We start from the raw sequence: 18,845 nt of genomic DNA, 5'->3' as shown, positions 1-18,845 counted from the left end.
CTAGATGATCAAATCGACATTGAATTCCATAAATCAAACTTATTACCGCGCGTACTTCGGATAATTTACCCAGGCAGCGCGCGTGTTGTACATGGCTACCCTGGTAGGTACCTCGCCAATCTTCCCTTGTTCTCACACCTGCTTACCTCTACAACCTTAAGATGAACATGGGTGTGGCCTGGGCTGATGGCCGTTCCGGAGTAGATGCAGAATGTTCGCATGAACTATCTTGTTTTCAAAGGTTGGGGTGGGATTGGACCACTCTAGTTGCTGGTTGTGTTGTGCTGCATGAGCGAGCCTCGACATACTCTACCTAGCTCAAAATTGCCTTGCACACCCACACATCACAGCCAATCACTCGGTGCCAACGATCTGCACGAGAATGTCATCGTACCCTGTCCGCCTAAATGGAAAAGATTACCGCCTCTGTCCAGAGCCTCACTCTCATAAACTACCTCATATTGACAGAGCATGTCCTATGTTTTCCTGCCACTTTTTGTGCAGCGGCCACATCTCTTTGGCACCTTCCGTTATCGGTTATCATATTGCCCGGGATTGACTCAGTTAAATTCAATACTATAGTCCTAGATTATCTAGTTAAAACAAACGGATTGGAGATAGATATGAAAGAACAAATGCGTATGGAATACATTGCCAGGCCGTTACCGTTTAATCTACATCAATTAATGACTCTGGCGGGATCTTAAGATCGACTTTATTGAACAATCGAACGGGTCTCGCTTGGATAGATTCTCTACTTTGGGTCGGCGTGTCAAGGGAAGGGGGGAAGGGGGGTATACCAAGCACCAATGTATCAGCCATTTAACCTTCCAGCCCTACGGCGGCTTTCTAACTGTTTTTCCCCACATGCACCCTATTCCGACCGCCCGGATCGTCCGAAATGTCGCCGAATGATGGCTAAGATCACCAATGCAGTAGGCGCAGCACTTGATAGGCTACATACTATAATTAAAAATGATCAAAAATATGCAGCCCTAGCTAGAGTAAATGCCCACCGGTAATTCTTTCTTTCCTTTTGCTAGACCGAATTAACTAGCGGACTTGGCAAATGCATGATGTCGCATGATGATTAGAAGAACTTAAGTGGATTTACCATGTACAGGTATGGTGCCCCCAGTCTTAAAGGTAACACGAGAAAAACGCCAAGTCTCGAATAACTTTTCAACCACGATTGATATTAAAAATATGGAAAGAGAAAAGCTGGATACCATGATGAAGAAGAGTTTGTCTTTCCATATTTTTAATATCAATCGTAGTTGAAAAGTTATTCGAGACTTGGCGTTTTTCTCATGTTACCTTTAAGACTGGGGGAACCATATGTACATCACGATCAATGTAATGATATTTAAACCATCTCATTGTGTCAACCTCAGCTAATAATAATACGAAATCACAGAAGAAATTCATGGAATCCTACTGGCGAATCCATTGCTGCATAGGTTTCAAGTCAGCAGTTCTTGACACAATCGAAAAAGTTGCTACTAGCTTATTTGAGTCATTTCACATTTGTTTTTTTACAGGTGGTAACTAAACAAACATCTAAGTAGCCTAGGGTACATATTGATGTCTAGAGGTACCAAGTAATCAATCGTACCGCTGAAGCACGAGCCAAGTGTTTTGGAAGGCTGCAAGATTCGATCTAGGCATCTTCCTGAAACATACAGGTTTTTCCTGTTGATTTCCTAGATGCCTCGAGGTGTTGGAGCCTAGTTCCAGCACTTTCATTTTGAAACGGCCAGTAAGAGTGCATGTTAGATCTATCGCCACTATCCTTTATCGGGGAGGGTGGGGGTCTACGTACCCCTCAGCTGAACCTTTTAGAAGTGTCAAAAAGTCTAAAATCTAAAAAGTGTTTTAGTCCTATTGCGTGGGAAGTGTGTGTGAGGGGATTTCGATCCTAGTAGGCTGGTAGTTCGTGCGAGAAAGTAACTACAGGACATAAGACATGTCTACATGCATGCCTTGAAACGGTCCCGATCAGTAGCTAGTATCTACTTGCATTTCTGCAATTATTCTTCAGACGGTATGACGATCTTGACTGCGTGCCACGCATCCCCGCAAACCGTTAACCAACGTTACAATCTATTCTTGAAAAGGTTCAATGGCCGGTTCGAAGTTTCAGTTGTTTAGGAAGTTGCATTAGCTCTGAAGAAGAAATGACAGAAATAGAAAAGGCTTGTTCTGCCTATCCTCCTACACCACTCGAAGAAGACATGTTATGAAATTGGGGATCACGCTAAGCCCTACAGACCCACTGACTGAACTCCTTCTCTCCTGCATGCAGTTGATCGAGTGTGTACTTAAGATAGATGAAAGCTTAAGGCCCAACGTGCCCCTCAGCCACGGGGAAGCCCATTACCGGTCTGTCGGTAGAGTGAGTGACCTATCCGGCAAAAAAAGTATCTTGGCATCCTAGATTTTGGGACTCATCAGTACGTGGCTTCGGGGAAAGGTGATGCATGCCTGGCATGGCAGCCATCAAAAAAAAAAAAAAATACAGCAAAAAAGAAACCCCCCGTACACTTATGCATATGTTGTGGCAACACAGCATCCAAGCAAGAGTGGTAACTTGTAAGCCATCATATCATGGTATCCCGTGTCGAAAGTTGCTTTTTACGGGACACGTTTTTGCATCCTATATTTCCAATGATGCCAAAAGTCGTCAAGGAGCCCATCAATAGGTTATCGAGTAAAGTTATTTTTGCATCCTTTTTTTCGTTCTTTTTATATATTAGATCTGGTTAGGCAACCTCTATTCATTGGTCATTAGCATTCGCGGTCCTAACGGCTCTTTTAATAAACTGGTTATTATGAACCCATCCGATATGCACTGCCTAGCACCTCCCGTGCATGATGTGGATCTGGAAAAAAAACCGTTTTACCATCACGTCGAACGACAGAAGCTTTGCACTAATATCTCGTTAATTACACGTGCTTTGGAACGCCTGGTTGTAGATTTCTAATAATTGGTAATAAAAGAAAAACACCAACAAATGATCCCAAACTAGTCGCTCACGGAGATAAAACTAATCTTGCCTGTAAACACCGAGTTATTGGAGGAGACTTCAAATGTCTGATGAGAGTATTCAAAGTATGATAATACCCGAGGAGAAGGTTGGGAGCGGAGCATAGCGATTTTTAGCTACGATACAGACTGTCTCATAGCCCCCGTATTTTCCCGCCATGCTCTTTTGAAACCGGTATTCTCCCGAGTGCCCACAAGTCTCAGTGCACACTATCTCTATATATGCGTCACCTGTCACGACCCATAACTAGCTGTGCGCCAATAACAAGCTCTCTATTGGCGATTGAGTGATCGACTCACCCTCAGATATGATATTACGAGGCCGAGGCCTTTCAGGTGCAGTTTTGTTCTGTCACCCCTTCCCTACGCGGTGCTGACTGCAGGTTTTTCGGCGGGCGGCGGTCACAAGGGCTTTACGGGGGGCCTGACTCTGCTGGGTCATGGTTAGGTCAGTGGCGCACGTGCTGGTGGTCAGGGCTGGATTGCTCGCCGGCGGGCTTGCTTCATGGGATATCACTCGGTTGGTTTCTTGGACACAAATGTGGGAAATATAAGATTTGATGGTATGGAGTCCTTTTTGAAGTGTAAGAAGCTTTTATAGGGATGTGATTCTCGTTTAGGGCCTGGGATGTGGGCTTTGTGCTGTGGACACTGAAATCGGTGTGTTGCGGGTGAGCCCGCTGAGCTAATCATTGAATTACAGAGTACTGATGTATTAGTAGAATATATGCCAGAATAGCGGAAGTTAGTTGGGTTTCAGTAAAGGATATTCGATAAAGATTCTTGGAATTCTTAAACTTCAATTTCCTTTAAGAACCGCAGTGCAACTCATACAGAACATTGTATCCAGAGTCAACTGTCAACCTCTTCCAGAGTTATTCCAGTGCACAGACCACGTGTAAAAAGACACGTTTCTCCTCAGTAAACAGAATACATATGGCCAAGTTTACTGGAAGCATGTTATGGGCGAGTATGACCTCTTGTTCTCTATGAATCACCAGCTAGTTGGCAATGCTCGGAGACTGGGCACACCCGTGAGCGTGATTCAAGACGTATGTTTTGTCTACGTATTTGTTTAACTCCAATCTTATAGAAATTAATTTGCGTCTCTAATTCGATTAGCACGCCGAGGAATGATATAACACAGGCCTTGGTCATATCATGGAAAACATTAGTTTAGTAAAGAGCTATAGAGCTAGAGGTTCACTGAGTTAGCCAGACTTTTTATGGTCGGTTGCACTCAATATCCCGGACTATGGCTCGGGGCTTTATCTCGAGACCTAACGAGACGACTCTGAGGCAAGAAGAGATGCCTAGAGGTCTTTTTCTTTTGAAATATCGAGATAAGCCGTGGTCTAAAATAAGGCTTCCTCATGCTCAAGCTTCTTCTGATTGGCTGAAATTGGGTGTGCGCTTTAATCCAATCCGCCATTTTTGTCAAGGATATTATGGTTCGACGTCTCCTGTTTACTTTTGGAAGTTATTAATGATGAAAAGCTAGATATGTGTATAAGTTCTTACCTCGAATCCGGATTAGTTTATATTAGTTATATCAGTCTCGAGATTCGTCTCCAAGACTAGTATAGGACGAGACGAGACAAAACGAGACTTCGTCCAAACTGGTCTCGTCTTATCTCGCGCCGGCCATCATTGGTCTAGTTGTCCTATCAAGAGCGTTCAGAGCAATAGACTTGGAATTTCGTCCGGTAAAAAGCCCCGAAAATATAATAAATGATTTAAGAGAATAATCCAATATAGGGTTCGGTCGAATTTCATTGGTTTGGCTTGATTTCCCCCAGAATAGTGTTCCTCACGAACCTATTCGAGGCGAGCTCGGGCGTGGACCCGTCTCTTCTCGTCTTATTTTATGAGCCCAGGCTCGCAGTATTCGAGCCTTAATGAATTAAAAAAAAAAAAGCAATATTCGAGCCTGTTCGAGCCTTCTTCGAGTGATGGGCCATGATCCATCAGAATGGTGGCGAAACCCTAGAGCAATGCTACAGAAGCATTAGATGTCCCAACTTTTGACGGACATTCCAAATATAAAGTCACCTTTGGGGAGTGAGTGATCAGTGAGTTGGGAATTAATTAGATACCGCGCGTGCCATTACACTTGACTAAAACTAATATAAATTTAGTGTAGTTAACTTTCCCTATGCTTACCAATCCGAGACAGGCTTGAACAGATATAAAAAAGGTCTCGAGAATTTAAAGCTCGTCTCATGGGAGTCATTCTCATGCTTCGAGCCCGATATCTCGAGCCAAACCCACGAGTCTCGTAGGGAACGCTACTCCGGAATATGAAAATAATGATCTAACAAATTGTGACCAAAACCACCGTGGCCACTATAATTGCAACATCGTAACCAATATCTAGCTTTAGAAACCAAGATTCTCCCCGCTCGATCTTGGAATTTTTTCTAGAGACACTAGCAAGTACAGCAGTAGGTAATAAGTGATGGAACGCTCTGAGATACAGCTATATGTTCCGGGCGACTCGCAAATACCCTGGATTCGCCAATGGACTGCTTGCTCCATACATCGGGGACCGGACCGGTCCATTGGCGAATGGACTGGATAAAGGGTAATGGAATTGGGTCTTTAAATTAACTCGAGAATAATCTGGACTCTACTAGAGCTCATAGGGCCCTAATAAGTAGTTGTAGAGGTCAGTGAAGCTGATAGAGACCACAGGATACCACATATCAGGCGTCAATTGTTAATATTGAGGTCTTAAGCTCGCTAAATATCATGAAGATGCTAATTATTTTTTTAGGTTTGGTCTTTAGGGTCGATGGTTTTTTCAGAGGTTTCTGATGGTTGTAGAGATCATTCAGGATTGATATAAATCATTATTAGTTGTGAGTGATGAACTATTTGTCCTACTAAAACCACAGTATTCCCAGGCCATTCGCGAATAGACTGGTCCAGCCACAGATGTATGAGCCTAGAAGTCCATTCGCGAATACCTCAAGTCCATTCGCGAATTTGTCAAGTCCATTCGCGAATCCGTCATATCCGCCAACGGCCCGGAACATATACCTGCAAACACCGTATGTTGGCGGCGTTTTACCCAAAACAGGTATCACTGTGTCTCAGCCCGTTCCATCACTTATTACCTGTCGCTGTACATACGATCGATGAATCCAACTCTAGAGCTTTCCCTGCCTCGGGCTGGTTTCGGGGATGCAGATGAGAGGGCTCTGGGTGGGGTTTTGGACTCAACAGAATTGTGAATCGACCTTTCTGGATGGTCTATTCTCTTTAAATCCTACGTAGTCAACTATAAATTACAAGGTCATTTTAGGTATATTGTTTATATACATATGTCTAATCTTTTATAGGTGATATTCATATCTTCGTTTCATTTCACTTCATCTAATCTATCTCTATCTCTATCTCTATCTCCATCTCCATCTCTATCTCTATCTCTATCTAGTCTCTAGCCCTCCGTACCATCTATTCTATCTAGGTATCTAGCAATAAGCAAAGAAAAAAACGACCAACGTTAACGCCCCCAGCTCCATATCGACCACCAACAACTCACCTCTCCATTACCCCAGTCATCCCACCCCGTCTCTACACCCTGATCAACCACCACAAGCCCCTGCTCTCTCATCTTCACCTTAAAATCCTCTCTCTCCCCTTCAAACCCATCCCTCAACGGCAGCTCCACCACCACCCTCGACTCTCCATCCCTCTTCATCCACCGCCCCACCACACCCGCAACCAGCGCCGGGTGCTCTGGCGAATAAATCGGATCAGCCGCCAGCACCAGCTCAAAACGCTGTGCCTCCTCCACCTCCGTATCATCCCGCCAGTCCAGCACCTCAACATCAACAGCGCTCTTCAAAGCAGCACGGTTCCGGTCTACGTTTCGCTGCAGGTTGGGAACGATCTCAGGGAGGTCGGTGAGGAGAACGGAGCTCACTCCCAGTAGCGTCCCTGCGGCGGCCAGCCCAACAAGTCCCGTGCCAGAACCAAGCTCTAGAGCTCGAGCACCCTCGGGGAAAGATGGGAGCGGCAGCTGTGAGAGGCGTTTTGAGAGCAGGTAGGAGCTGGCCCAGGTCTTGAGGCCGAGATTGTCTGCGGTGAGGGTGGGCTCGTGAATTATGAGTTCGAGAGACTCGGAGATTTTGAATGTTCGGTCTACTGACGGCATAGCTGCACAGAGTTTTGTCAGAAGGGAATGTTGACTTTTGTACCTTCGGAAGGTCTATAATATCATACTGACCAGTCCTACCACACCGCTCGGCGAGCCGTGAACTCGCAGACTCCCAGATTTGCTCCTGGACGGCTTCATCGGAAATCCACTGCAGTGGACAGGCAATTATGCCAGTGAGCCATTTAGTAAGCCCAGGGGGCGTGCTTTGCTGGTTTGCTGGCGGGCGATCCCATGATGGCGGCGGGAGAGTGAGTTTGTCGAGAGTTTTCAAGAGGATGATTGGGCTGGGCTTTGTGTAAAGTGCCGGTAAATCCAGAACTGGTGGGCACTACGTCTCAGTCTATACTCGATGAAACTTGCTAGAGGAGAGCTCGGGGGAGGGGAGGTTTATACCATGGAAATCTTCAGATTTGAGCTCGGGCTCAGGCTCGTATGGTAATGTCAGAGCTGGTGCCATGTTTTTTTTATATAAAAAAAAGCTTTATTAGGGTACTTGGATTCTGGAGAGCAACAAGATCTGCGGGCCAGCCTACAGCTTGGGGATGGAAAGAAGCTTAAATACTCCCCTGGAAAACTGAACCGGGCAACGTGGAGAAAAATCAACCAAAAAAAATTTCAGCAGGGGCACGCAGGACGGGACTTGACCTGGTACGGATTAGCTTTCTTCCGGGATCCTGTTGGTCGGTGCGCTTGCCGGGGGGGGGGGGGGCGTTTGCCTCATACGTCGGGGCAAGACCGAGATGAATAACTGGAGATATAACAGCGGTTTGCATAATATTAGGCCCAGGGGAGCGCCATAACACACAGTGCGAATGTTCAGGCATTACCTCTCTAGGTAATTCCCATAGCTTCATTAGGCAATCCTGCTGAAAGTTTAAATTGAGATACCTAAACGGGCATCTCGAGTTGCCTAATAGAGCAACCGTGCTTAACTTTGTAAGAATCGTTCTATATGTTATGTTGTTCGGCTGGGCCTAGAATTATGAAAACTGCTCTAATTAATGGGTGTTGGTGGCTACTAATTAACCTACAATTTCAATACAAGCATCAAGAAGGCTAGTGGGTAAGAGGTTTGTAGTGCAGCGCTGCTGTGGCTCGTTGATTAGTAGGGCGCTTAGTTGGCAATTGGGTGCACACCCCTGCTTACCAACAACCAAATTAAGGGAGACAGGGCAGCTTGTCGTGAGTGATAGCTCATGAAGATGGCGGTCTGAGAAATCTCGCTAGCCGTTGCTGTTGTACCACCTGTGCGCATATGTAGGCATGTATTGGCATTTTCACAACAAGAGGCTCGGTATGCCGTTTTGGGGGAGAGGAGATGTGCTTCTAAGTTCTCGTCTTTTTGCACTCGAGCAAGAATCCACCAAAAAAAATCCATCCCACGATCGGGATCGAGGAAATCATGCTTTCTTACCAGCAGCACATGGACCAGAAGATGCGAAAGGGTTATTTGTCACTCCAATGGCCAATGATCCTTCACTTATAACACTCGTATGCTATTACGCAAGGACTTCTTAACATATGTGCAGCAAGTGCAATAGGTGCAGTGCCCTAGGCAAAAAGCCCTTTTGGATTTTGTGGCTACGAGAATTGTGGTGTACCGTGCATGACCTTTGCTCAAGGTGTGGGTGTCTGGGAGTGCCAAGCCTGCCCAAAGTTAAAGGTTTGGATTAAGTGTTTTTGTGCTCCCTGGAGTTTGGGGTTTGGAATTGATCGTTTTTTTTTGTTTCTTGTACCTTGCACTAGTAGTGGCTCATATCACGATCGCGAGTTGTACTTTGGATTATATATTGGTATCAATCAAGTGTGTAATAATTGTGGAAGGCCTTCCACGGGGGAGCCTTCGGAGACTTGTGCACTTTCCTTTTCCCCGGACAAACCTGTGGAGAATATTTTACATAATACGTCCTAATCATCACGCGTGCAATACATGCTCAGAAATCATCAAGCTAAATGCATTTAGAGAAAAAAGAAGAAAAAAAAGGTATCTAAGAGAAAAGAAAAGGAATTCAATTGATTGAAGTGGGGCTCCTAATCTGTATTAACTCTATTATAAGTACCTAGAAATATGTACAGATTACAAAAGGGCAAAGGCCTTGAAAACTCGACAAAGAAAACAAATAGTAGTAGTACTAGTTTAATGCGGGGGTATATCTCTTGTAGGGTAGTGCGCCTCGTCGTGGCGGGGGAGTGATGATGAAGAAGTCCCTGGGCCGGAAACAACTGAGGTGATTTCCTCCAAGATCGTTGCCGGCGACACTGGTGACATCTCTCGTAGGTGTGTGCCAACCTGGGTGTGGTCGGGCTGGCTCAGATCACTGATGGGCCTCGAGAGAGGGTTGGGCGATCCGGACGTCTCAGAAAGATATCCACCGCCATGCAAGTCCGCGTCTATTTCGTAACTGTTAGTACGCACAATAAGGAAATTGGAAACAAAGAGAAATCATGGCACTTACACGTTGGAGATCTCTCAGTGGTCGGCAACTCATAGAACACAGGTGAGGCTGGCATTTCAGATATAGCTCTAGATTCAGAAGGCATCTCCGAGATTGCGGTCGAAGGCTCCGACCCAAGCTCCGAGAACCTCGGGTTCTTACGATCATTAAACTCCCCTTGGGGAAACCCGGGGCTGAGGCCTCCATGCTTTTGGTCGTACAGTGGTGATCCAGGACCGTTGTCGCGGTGCTGCTCCTCGAGTTTTGCGTTCCTTCTGCGCTTCCAGAGCATAAAGCCCGCCACTGCAAGGATTAAGACGACGGCAATGGCCCCTACGATTATGCCGATAAGGGCTCCCTTTGCAAGACCGGGCTTGCCCAGAACGTTGTCGCTGGAGCCCGGGGTGCTTCCCGCAAACCACTGCTGCACAGCTGTGTCGGTCCACCCTAGACTGGGCGCGTCCATCGGGACCTGGTTCACCAAGCTGTTCTCCCAGACCTTTGGATTGACCGAGTAATTGTCGGTTGCTGGGATGTATCTAGTTTCCCACTTAAGGGCGGACATATCAAGCACCGAGATCTCGTCCCATCTACACCATTGAGCCTGCACCGTAAAGGAGTCGTTTCTGCTCCCGCCAACAATTAGCATCTGGTGCTTGTTGATGACATGGCATGTGTGGCGTGTCCTCGCCGCCGGCGGGTCCCTGAGGTCGGTGAAGCGCTGCCATTTGAAGGCGGGGATGTTCAGCACGTACAGGTCGCCCATGTAGCGGGTGTCGTCCATGCCGAACATCCTGGAGCCCGTGCCGCCGCCGTAGAAGTAGATCTGGTGCGATTTCTTGTCGGGGGCGGTGACGGCGACTGCGCAGGCGTGCATGCGGTGTACGGGGACGTCGCCCTGGGACATCTGGACGTGCCATTTGTCTTTTGCAATGTCGTAGATGTGGACTCGGGCGTTGGATTCCTGGATAAGTAATTGTTAGCTTGATGCAGGTTTTAAGATACCCTGAGCTTTATTTACAAGAGTTGTGTTTTTGGGAGCTTTATCAGCCAAATCTTTTCCGTCCAATGGGCTTACTGCCTATAAAAATGTGTCAGATTTTTGTCCCCATCTTTTAAACAGCCGTACGGAGGAGCCTTACATTAGTCCCTGTGTCATTTGTTCCTCCAAACATAACCAAGCTCCCCTTCTCCCCCACAGAGATCCAAGTAACAGCAGCTCCCATAGCCCTCATAGTCCCCTCCACAATCTCTTGATACTACCCCCAACCCCAAAATCAGCACAACCCCTCCCTAAAAAAAAAAAACCCACTCAAAACCTCAAAACCTACCTTCGCATCATAGTTCCCCGTCCCAATCTCCAACCCCACCATCTGCTGCTCCACCGGATACATCCACTCCTTCACACCATCACCACCCGCATACATCCGCGACCCGCCCAAATAGAAGCCCATGCCAATCTCGGGCACATTGACGCTCGTGCCCCTCGCAAAGCGGTTCGGCGTATTGCCGTCAGGGTTGTCCCACGCCTTCTCGAGGCTCCACTTGGCCTCAGCCACGTCGTAGCTGAGGAGCGTCGACTTGTCGCTCTTTACGGCGCCCTTGGTGCGCTGCCCCTCGTAGAGGTAGAGCTTGTTGTCGCGAGTCCACAGGCCGCCGTTGGCGATCGCCAGCGGGTATTCGCCCGGCACGTTGGAGTCGATGGTGTGTGTTACAGGTTTCCACGGGGGAAGGAAGTCGCCGTTGTCGTCGACCTTTTCGAGGCTGAAGGAGGCGGTGAGGTCGAGGGAGATGAATTCTTGGCCTGGGGGGTGGTTGTTAGCATATATGTAGATATAGGGAGTAGGAGTAGGGGAAGGGATGGTTGGATGAGATGGGATGAGATAGAAGTGCTTCTCTATCATCTATGATAGATAGATAGAGAGATAGAAAACTCACTAGGCTCGCCCTCCCACGTTGAAGTCCTATTCCCAAGTTTCTTCTGCAGCGTTTCCTTGATGATGACACGCCCACCGATGAGGTAGAGCGTATTATCCAATACAACACCTAATTTATCATTAGCCCCTGTCAGATTCTAGATGATACATGATAGACGACAAAGGATGGAGTATGATTGGAATTGAGGAGCAGCATACTCTGATGGTCCCATCTCCTGCACAGCTGCTTCAGCGGATACTTGAGTTCCGCATCATCATACGCAGCCTGGATTCCCACTGCCATGCATACCACAAGCCAGAGCAGCAAAGAAAGCATCTGAATCTTCTTCATATTGGGTTTTATTCTCTTCGCTGTGCGGAAGCAAGGTGGAGAACAAAAACGTTGGAAGAGAAAAAGAGAAGGATGGAGAGAGATGGGGGACGGCGGGTTATTATCTGGACTTCCCGTGAGAAGTGTGTGTGTGAGTGAGAGGTGTGTGTGAGAGATCGAAGTGGATGGACCCTTGGCATGGGGTGGGTGAGTTTGACGGAAGGTTAAATTACTGTTTCCAGCCTGGTACTGAACCCGCAACTTAATCTTGCTTTAGAAGCACAACAGCAGACCCGAAAGCACGGGAAGTGGAGTGGTGAGTGGCACCAGTACCTACGCCTTGGAAGAGAGAAAAAACAGGCGGAAATCAATTGGCTAAGGGATAAGGGATAAGTGGGAGTGGGAAAGGGCCCCCACCAAGCATCACCGCTGCGGCGCCGCAGGTGCTGGAACAAGCAAAGAAAAGGAAAGAAAAATAAATACAAGAAATTCCAAGGCGTGGATTTAACCCCAACCCCCCATTAATTCGGGGGAATCGAAGGGTGTGTGCGAGGGAGGGTGTGTGATGTAACAGTCCCCCGTTGTCCCCCCTCTATCTCTCACGAAATCCTCAATCTTCGTATATAGATTGTGTTTGTCGTGGATGACTACAGGCCCGTTTCTAGATCCGGGCTAGAGCAAGGGCGGAGTTATGTTTTGAATGCAAATTCCATACATGGTGGTGGCTAGTTCAGTTACTTGGTGCAACTTTATTTGCAATTATGTGCAATTGCTTTTGTGTGCAATTGGCTCAATTGGCGAAGGAAAGACCCGTATGGATTACATATATTTCCCCACCGAGTTTCTTTAGAAATGCAATTGACATGAGACCTACATGCACGCATATGTGCTCTTGATATCCAGTGCAAAAAGAAGAAAGAAAGAAAGTGCATCTCTGTGCCGCAACGGAAAGCCACTTGGTTGAAATCTTCCCCTTTGGGCGATGTTGTGGTGGTGTTATTAATAGCAATATTTAGGTGTCAGCCACGCAGCTAACCGTATTTGGCCGTCAAAAGTAAATCAGTGTCTGGCGTTACTCCCTTTTGGGGCGGACGAGAGGTACAGTTTTCTTAAGCGTTGCAAGGAGAAGAGTACAATGCAATGGTATTTAGCACGATGGGGGTATCAGCTAGAGTAGAGTACATGTACCTTCCTACTCCGCATAGCTCCATGTACCCTATGTGCTCTACATACTTACCCAAGTACCTGCCTCCTCCCTACTCTATAGATCTACATGGGGAATTACTCTACACGCGCTGCGCTTAGTTTATCTCCCTTTGAACTCATATTGTCCGTGCTCAAGTAAATTAGTACAACGTGGTGCTACCTCACAAGCAAGCAAGGTCATGGTACCAGTTTTTGCAAGACAGACAAGACATTGCAAGTGGAGTGACAAGACAAGTGGAACAGAGTGGAGCGGTGATCCCACAATCACACACACACACTCACACACACATACATCACATACCTAGGTACATGTATGTACATACATGCCCAGCCTATACCTACGTGCAAGTACCTATGTCGGTATCCGCAAAATAGATTGGAAGCCTAGAGAACCAAACACCCAGTACCAAGCACCACTGATACCTCCCCCCAAGAAAAGAGTTATTTCTAGAAATACATCCATCTGACCGGTGGTGCGGCCGGGTGCGAGATAGGTATTAGTTATCCGCCACCCTCACAATTTCTCACTCGTTCCAGATCGTGAACGAAACTAATACGGCCGGTTGGAAAGGAAAAGGAAACATGCCTATATGTGTACCTATGCCTTGGCGATCGATCCCCCGCTATACCGCTATATATAGCCTAGCTTGCAGTGTCTCTCCTCTAGAGTAAAGAGCAGTCGGGCAGTGTTCGGTCCTGTGACGCTTTATGCTAAGTTGACGTTAGCCGACAGAACTTGTGGAACGTACATGCACATACATTGTAGCGTGGCTGATCTGGCAGCGGGTGGAGGGGAGGTGCAGACTGTGCAGTGCACCTGCTCACCTGCTCACTTGCTCACCTGCTCACTTGCTCACTTACTCACTTGTTCACTTACTCTCACTCTCATCCACTTGCCCGCTCTCTCTCTACATACAACAAATCGATCCCAAACCCATGCTCTGCTGCCCCATCCACTATCAATTATCAACCAACATCTACTGCCACCCATGAGTGCATGTAATTGCACTCAGCCTTATCCCCCATCCCCCATCTCCCCCTTCATCCATCTCAATCCCCAGTTCTCCCTCCATCTCAATCCCTCCCCATCCCTCCCCATGCCTCCCACCCGCACTCCAAAAAAACGTGGAGAGACATTTTCCCTTCCCCCATCCCCGGTTCCTAACATCCTCTTCCCCCTGCCTGTCCGTCTGTGCCAACCGGACAGCACCCTCCCGCCACGGCCATATAGCACTCGCTGCCGCCCCAAATGCAATCAATCCATCCACTCTATCTAGCTACTCGGTTACCAATATGCCCCCCCCCCCCCTCTCTTTCTTCAGGTCGCCGAACTTGTACCTTCCCACCCAGTCTGCAGTCTCCCGTCGGAAGGATAGGTTAGTACACGCTTGCAATGGAATGGAATGGGATGGGCACTTGATTGAAAATATGTAAAGAAATAAACTTTGTCCCCCCGCCGGCTGGCTCCCGCTGTACGCTTGTCTCGTACGGGAGGGACTGTGTCCCTTCTGTTACGGCCCTTCCCGTTTGCTGTTTCCCGTGACAGGTGGTTGTAGTTTTCTGCGACGGGTAGAGAGAGTACTCGTAGTTAATTGCAAAGCAGCAATCCAGCTACATGCCATGTATTTAGTGTTTATAGGACAAGGCAAGACAGGGAAGGTGTAGTACGAGCCAATGAGAAGGAACCAAACTGCCAATACGGTTGGGCTTGGTTGCGCTACTGGTTTTTAATCAATTAATTAATTGATCCGTCAACACAACACCCATTAATGCCCGTTGTTAATTGTTTGCCGAGACCCTGACCCTCACTCAACAAACCTTGTTGACGGTAACCCAGGGATCATTGGCCGAGTGACCACTTATGATCCAAATCACGTACGTACTTTTTAACTCTTACAGAAGATGAAAATTGTTTCTCGTAATTTATTTCTGTATCTCACTCGAGCTGATCTCGATCTACGTAATTATACAATCTTTTTATCAAAAAAACAAAAGGAAGAAGAAAATACAGGATGCTAAAATCGTCAAAGGAAGAATCACATGCTCACCCCGCAAGCCGGAATACAAAACTCCCAAAAGCGCCGTCGACCAAAGCAGTGCAGCTCAGCACAATCGAAGCAAATAATATAAAAAAAAAATTGAAAAACTACTGAAAAACACAAGCATAAAAACAGCAGCAGCGACGCTAACAAAAAAGATGCAGAAACAAAATAAATGCCACATAATCTAGAGCTTAATCGTCCATCTCCATCTCCATCTCATCCCCAGGCGCATCGCGGCCCCCCGGTCTCCATCCAAGCGCCAACCCCAATCCCCACTCTATCCACCCCACTTTCCTCTCCTCCCGCAGCCCAATCATACTAGCCCTCGCCTCCACCTCCTCAACACTCCTCGCAAACATCCTCAGCGCGTCTTCGACATCCGTCATTTTCCCCCTCACGTTCCCAAGCTCGTACTGCATCCTTGCGCCTATGACCTCAACCTCTCTCACTGCTTCTCTCAACCCTTCTTTCTGCCGCTCTAGCACATCGCGCTTGGCGTCCTCCATGTCTGCCACGATCGCGCTCTGTGAGTTCCGGATCGCGGTGATGTCGTCGAGGGTCGTGGAGAGATATTGATGCAGGTTTTCAACGGTCGTGATTTTGCGCTCAACCCATTTTGAGAGGGTGGGGATGTCTTCGGCAAGACACCTCATGAGCTTGAGTGATGGCAATTGTGCGCCTTCGGATTTCGTTATGTCCGACAAGGAAACCCAGTCAAGGATAGCCTCCTCTGCAATACTGAAGGAAAGACGCCGGGGCCAATATTCTTCGTGGCGTGGGGTTTCCCAGGATCCGATTACCTTGGTGAAGCTCTTTCTGCGCTGTAAGCCGATCTCGACATTTCGGTACAGGGTTTCTAGCGGGTATTCAGTGGGAAATGTCTCGTCGCTCCCGGGACGAGCGTCCACATATTCTTGCACGTCCTCATCGTGCCCTTCCGCGACGTGAGGGTCTTTTTCATGGATACTTCCAGTAACACTATGGAACCCAGTCATCACGCCCTCGGTGGGGCTTTCAGTTTGGAATGACATCTTGAGGATCGAAGTAGTCGGGCTTTCGGCTGTCTGTCCCTCCTTTTCGAACCTATTTAGCTGTGCCCCTGTTGCAATTTTCAAGCTTCCCCCATTGAGACGTTGTGTGATTGTTCCACTCTGTTCAATCGAATTTTGGAACTCAGCCCCTTCTATCGAATGGCTTTCCTTCGTCGGTGCAGACCGCTGGTGCTGGCCACGGCCCCTGACATAATCTGCACCTGCTGATATTCCCGAAGCAACATCCTTCATACGCCCTGTCATTGTCTTGAACACAGCCTTTCTAAGGTCAGATACCCCCGTGGCATCCTTTGTGTCACTTGGATTACTCGAGGCACCCGCACTGCCGCTTCCAACTGACCCGTTTGAGGAATGTTGATTTGCAATCGGGGAGACAGGATTTTCGGAGATATCCTTGCCAACCTGCTCCTCTTCGCTGATACTCCCATCACCTAGGCTGTTCCGTCTACTTTTGCTACCCTCTGGTGGAGATTGCATGCTTCCAACTCCAGGCACACTTTTTCTTGGCTTCCCTTGCCACAGAAATTTGCAGGTCTCACCCGTTAAATGCAGCACAAACTTCTCGATGTCTGTTGTTTCCACAGCACTTCCTTCAACCTTATTCGATGAGCTTCCCACGGCTCTACCACCAAGATCAACAACCGTACTTTTGATGGCTCTTGGGACAGCAAAAATATCCCCGGAAGCTCCTGTTCCATTTTTCATTGTAAATCTTTGGAGTCGGTCCATTGTTTGTCTGTCAAGTCTCCGAGTTCTTGGTATGCGCTGCTGTCTTTGAAAGTGATATATTGCTTTCTTGAACTGTGGGATATCAAATGCATCCTTCGGTACGGGCGCACCGCACGATGATAATCTATTCCTAGCACCCAGTACCATCCCCAGCAATGCAGCAACAGTTGTCGGCCCCATTATTCCGTCATTAGGCTCAATATTGTAGAAATCAGTCCCGAACTGTGTCCACCAGTCATAGATGCCCCTCTCGGTGATATCGCAAAGCAGCCCATCAGCGTACTCGGGTTTCAACTGCTCAAAAAGCGTTAACGCAATCTGGCACAGCCTTACAAGCTCAATGACAGCAGTGTAAAAAGGGATTCTATCGCTCGTGCGAAACAGTTGGTGAAACTTGGTTTGACTGGCATCCCCGGGCTTAGTCAAGCTCATTGCCGACCGTCCAGAACAACCCATCCGCTTGAGATCTTCATTCACGATAAAGTCCTGACGATGCTTCCGCATATTACCATCAGGCACAGCAACGACCGTCAGCGCGCTTGGAAACGAAGACAGATTTGTCACCATCACAGTCCCAATGGGGGTTTGCTTGGGCCGTGCATGGAACTTCTCGACAGCCTTGAAGTAGACACGGAGGCGTGGGGACCACTGGGATTCATCGAGAGGGATATCTAGAACCCCGACACAGACGATGTGTGAGGGGTCGCCGGTATAGGTGGCGATAACGAACGTGGGATGGATACGGGAGCACGCCCATTGCTCAACGAGATAGAGCGAGTACCCCGGGAGTGTTCTCTGTCGGTACACCACCGTAACACAAGGTTCATCTTCGAGATAGCGAAAAGCTACCTATGTTACATTCGCAGATCGTGAGTAACAGGATAAAAGTGGGGGACTTCGGATAATTCCATAATTATTTACCGGATCACAAAACACAAACAACTGTCTATCCGCAGCTGGTGTAAGTTCTATCGAGGCTCTTTCCTCCACCGTACTTCCACTCCAGCTCCCCTCTCCCTCCCTCGGCAAGCCAACCAGGCTTCTCGAGACTGAATACCCATTCTGGGGCGACGGCGTAGAACTGGTGGGTTGTTTGTGGTTATAAGCGTTTCGCTGGAGAGTCTGGGCAGCTATGTTTGAAGCGGACACAGGGGCTGTAGGCATCGTCCGCAGCAGCCTGCAGCATTTCGGGGGGGCGTCGACGATAGAGATGATTCCAATACTCGATAGAGCGGGTATGTTGGAGACGGGAACCTGTAGGTATGACGAATGAATGGAGAGGAGGGAGAGAGGATAGATGGGGGGTGGGGGAAGATCTCGAGAAGGAGTGTGTGTTTGAGCCAAGAAGTCGTTGAGCTCCTAAAATCCAACTGCTGCAGCATGCATGTGAGCTAGAAAGGGGAAGTCCGTGCACGTGGTGACGATCTTGTGTAACCATCATCCCATCCCCGCGATGACAAGTGGAAAGCTACACCCTTCGTTCAACCCCACATTCTGGCACATGTGGAGACGTGCGGACGATATTAGTAAACAGGCTTCAGTGGAGAGTACCGAATCAATCTAACATGTGCCTCAAAACGCAGTACCTCCGTCCTCTAATCTTATTACTACCATATAATGCTCTGAGATCTAGCTCTAATTAACAAGTAAAAAGGACTAACTAATATATTAAGTAGAAAAATTTAAAAACTAACAAACAAAATCATGAAATAAAGAAAACACGGAAGTCATTCTATCCGGATAGCATGAACTTGCACCTTTACCTTTGCTGATTGGCTGTTCGCAGATGTTCCGTAACAAATCTATATTTCCATTATTCCTACTGGCTATAGACATCACGTACGTACATACGTACGTACCCTGGCTTTTCACATGTTTTTTCAGTTGGCTCTGATGTCAGTGCCCTTGTCAATATTCACCATC

General features: G+C 47.7%; 3 protein-coding genes across 3 annotated transcripts; all 3 read right to left on the bottom strand.

Annotated features, from left to right (window-relative positions):
• Nucleotides 1-4,461: 4,461 nt before the first annotated feature.
• On the bottom strand, nt 4,462-7,668 carry H6S33_003460 (uncharacterized protein; the record flags this gene model as incomplete). Its single annotated transcript, XM_044834804.1, has 4 exons — nt 4,462-4,509; nt 6,594-7,210; nt 7,281-7,529; nt 7,605-7,668. The coding sequence occupies 4 exons, from the start codon at nt 7,666-7,668 to the stop codon at nt 4,462-4,464; spliced, it is 978 nt and encodes a 325-aa protein (XP_044691821.1).
• A 1,680-nt stretch (nt 7,669-9,348) lies between these two features.
• On the bottom strand, nt 9,349-11,914 carry H6S33_003459 (uncharacterized protein; the record flags this gene model as incomplete). Its single annotated transcript, XM_044834803.1, has 7 exons — nt 9,349-9,602; nt 9,668-10,610; nt 10,668-10,727; nt 10,789-10,905; nt 10,978-11,450; nt 11,585-11,692; nt 11,782-11,914. The coding sequence occupies 7 exons, from the start codon at nt 11,912-11,914 to the stop codon at nt 9,349-9,351; spliced, it is 2,088 nt and encodes a 695-aa protein (XP_044691820.1).
• A 3,418-nt stretch (nt 11,915-15,332) lies between these two features.
• Nucleotides 15,333-18,086, bottom strand: H6S33_003458 (uncharacterized protein; the record flags this gene model as incomplete). Its single annotated transcript, XM_044834802.1, has 2 exons — nt 15,333-17,771; nt 17,844-18,086. The coding sequence occupies 2 exons, from the start codon at nt 18,084-18,086 to the stop codon at nt 15,333-15,335; spliced, it is 2,682 nt and encodes an 893-aa protein (XP_044691819.1).
• Between the last annotated feature and the right edge of the window lie 759 nt (nt 18,087-18,845).

The sequence above is a fragment of the Morchella sextelata genome (genome assembly GCF_020137385.1).
Source record: "Morchella sextelata strain SCLS chromosome Unknown scls_15, whole genome shotgun sequence".
NCBI classification, from domain to species: Eukaryota; Fungi; Ascomycota; class Pezizomycetes; order Pezizales; family Morchellaceae; genus Morchella; species Morchella sextelata.
This window is presented reverse-complemented; position numbering and strand designations above follow the sequence as displayed.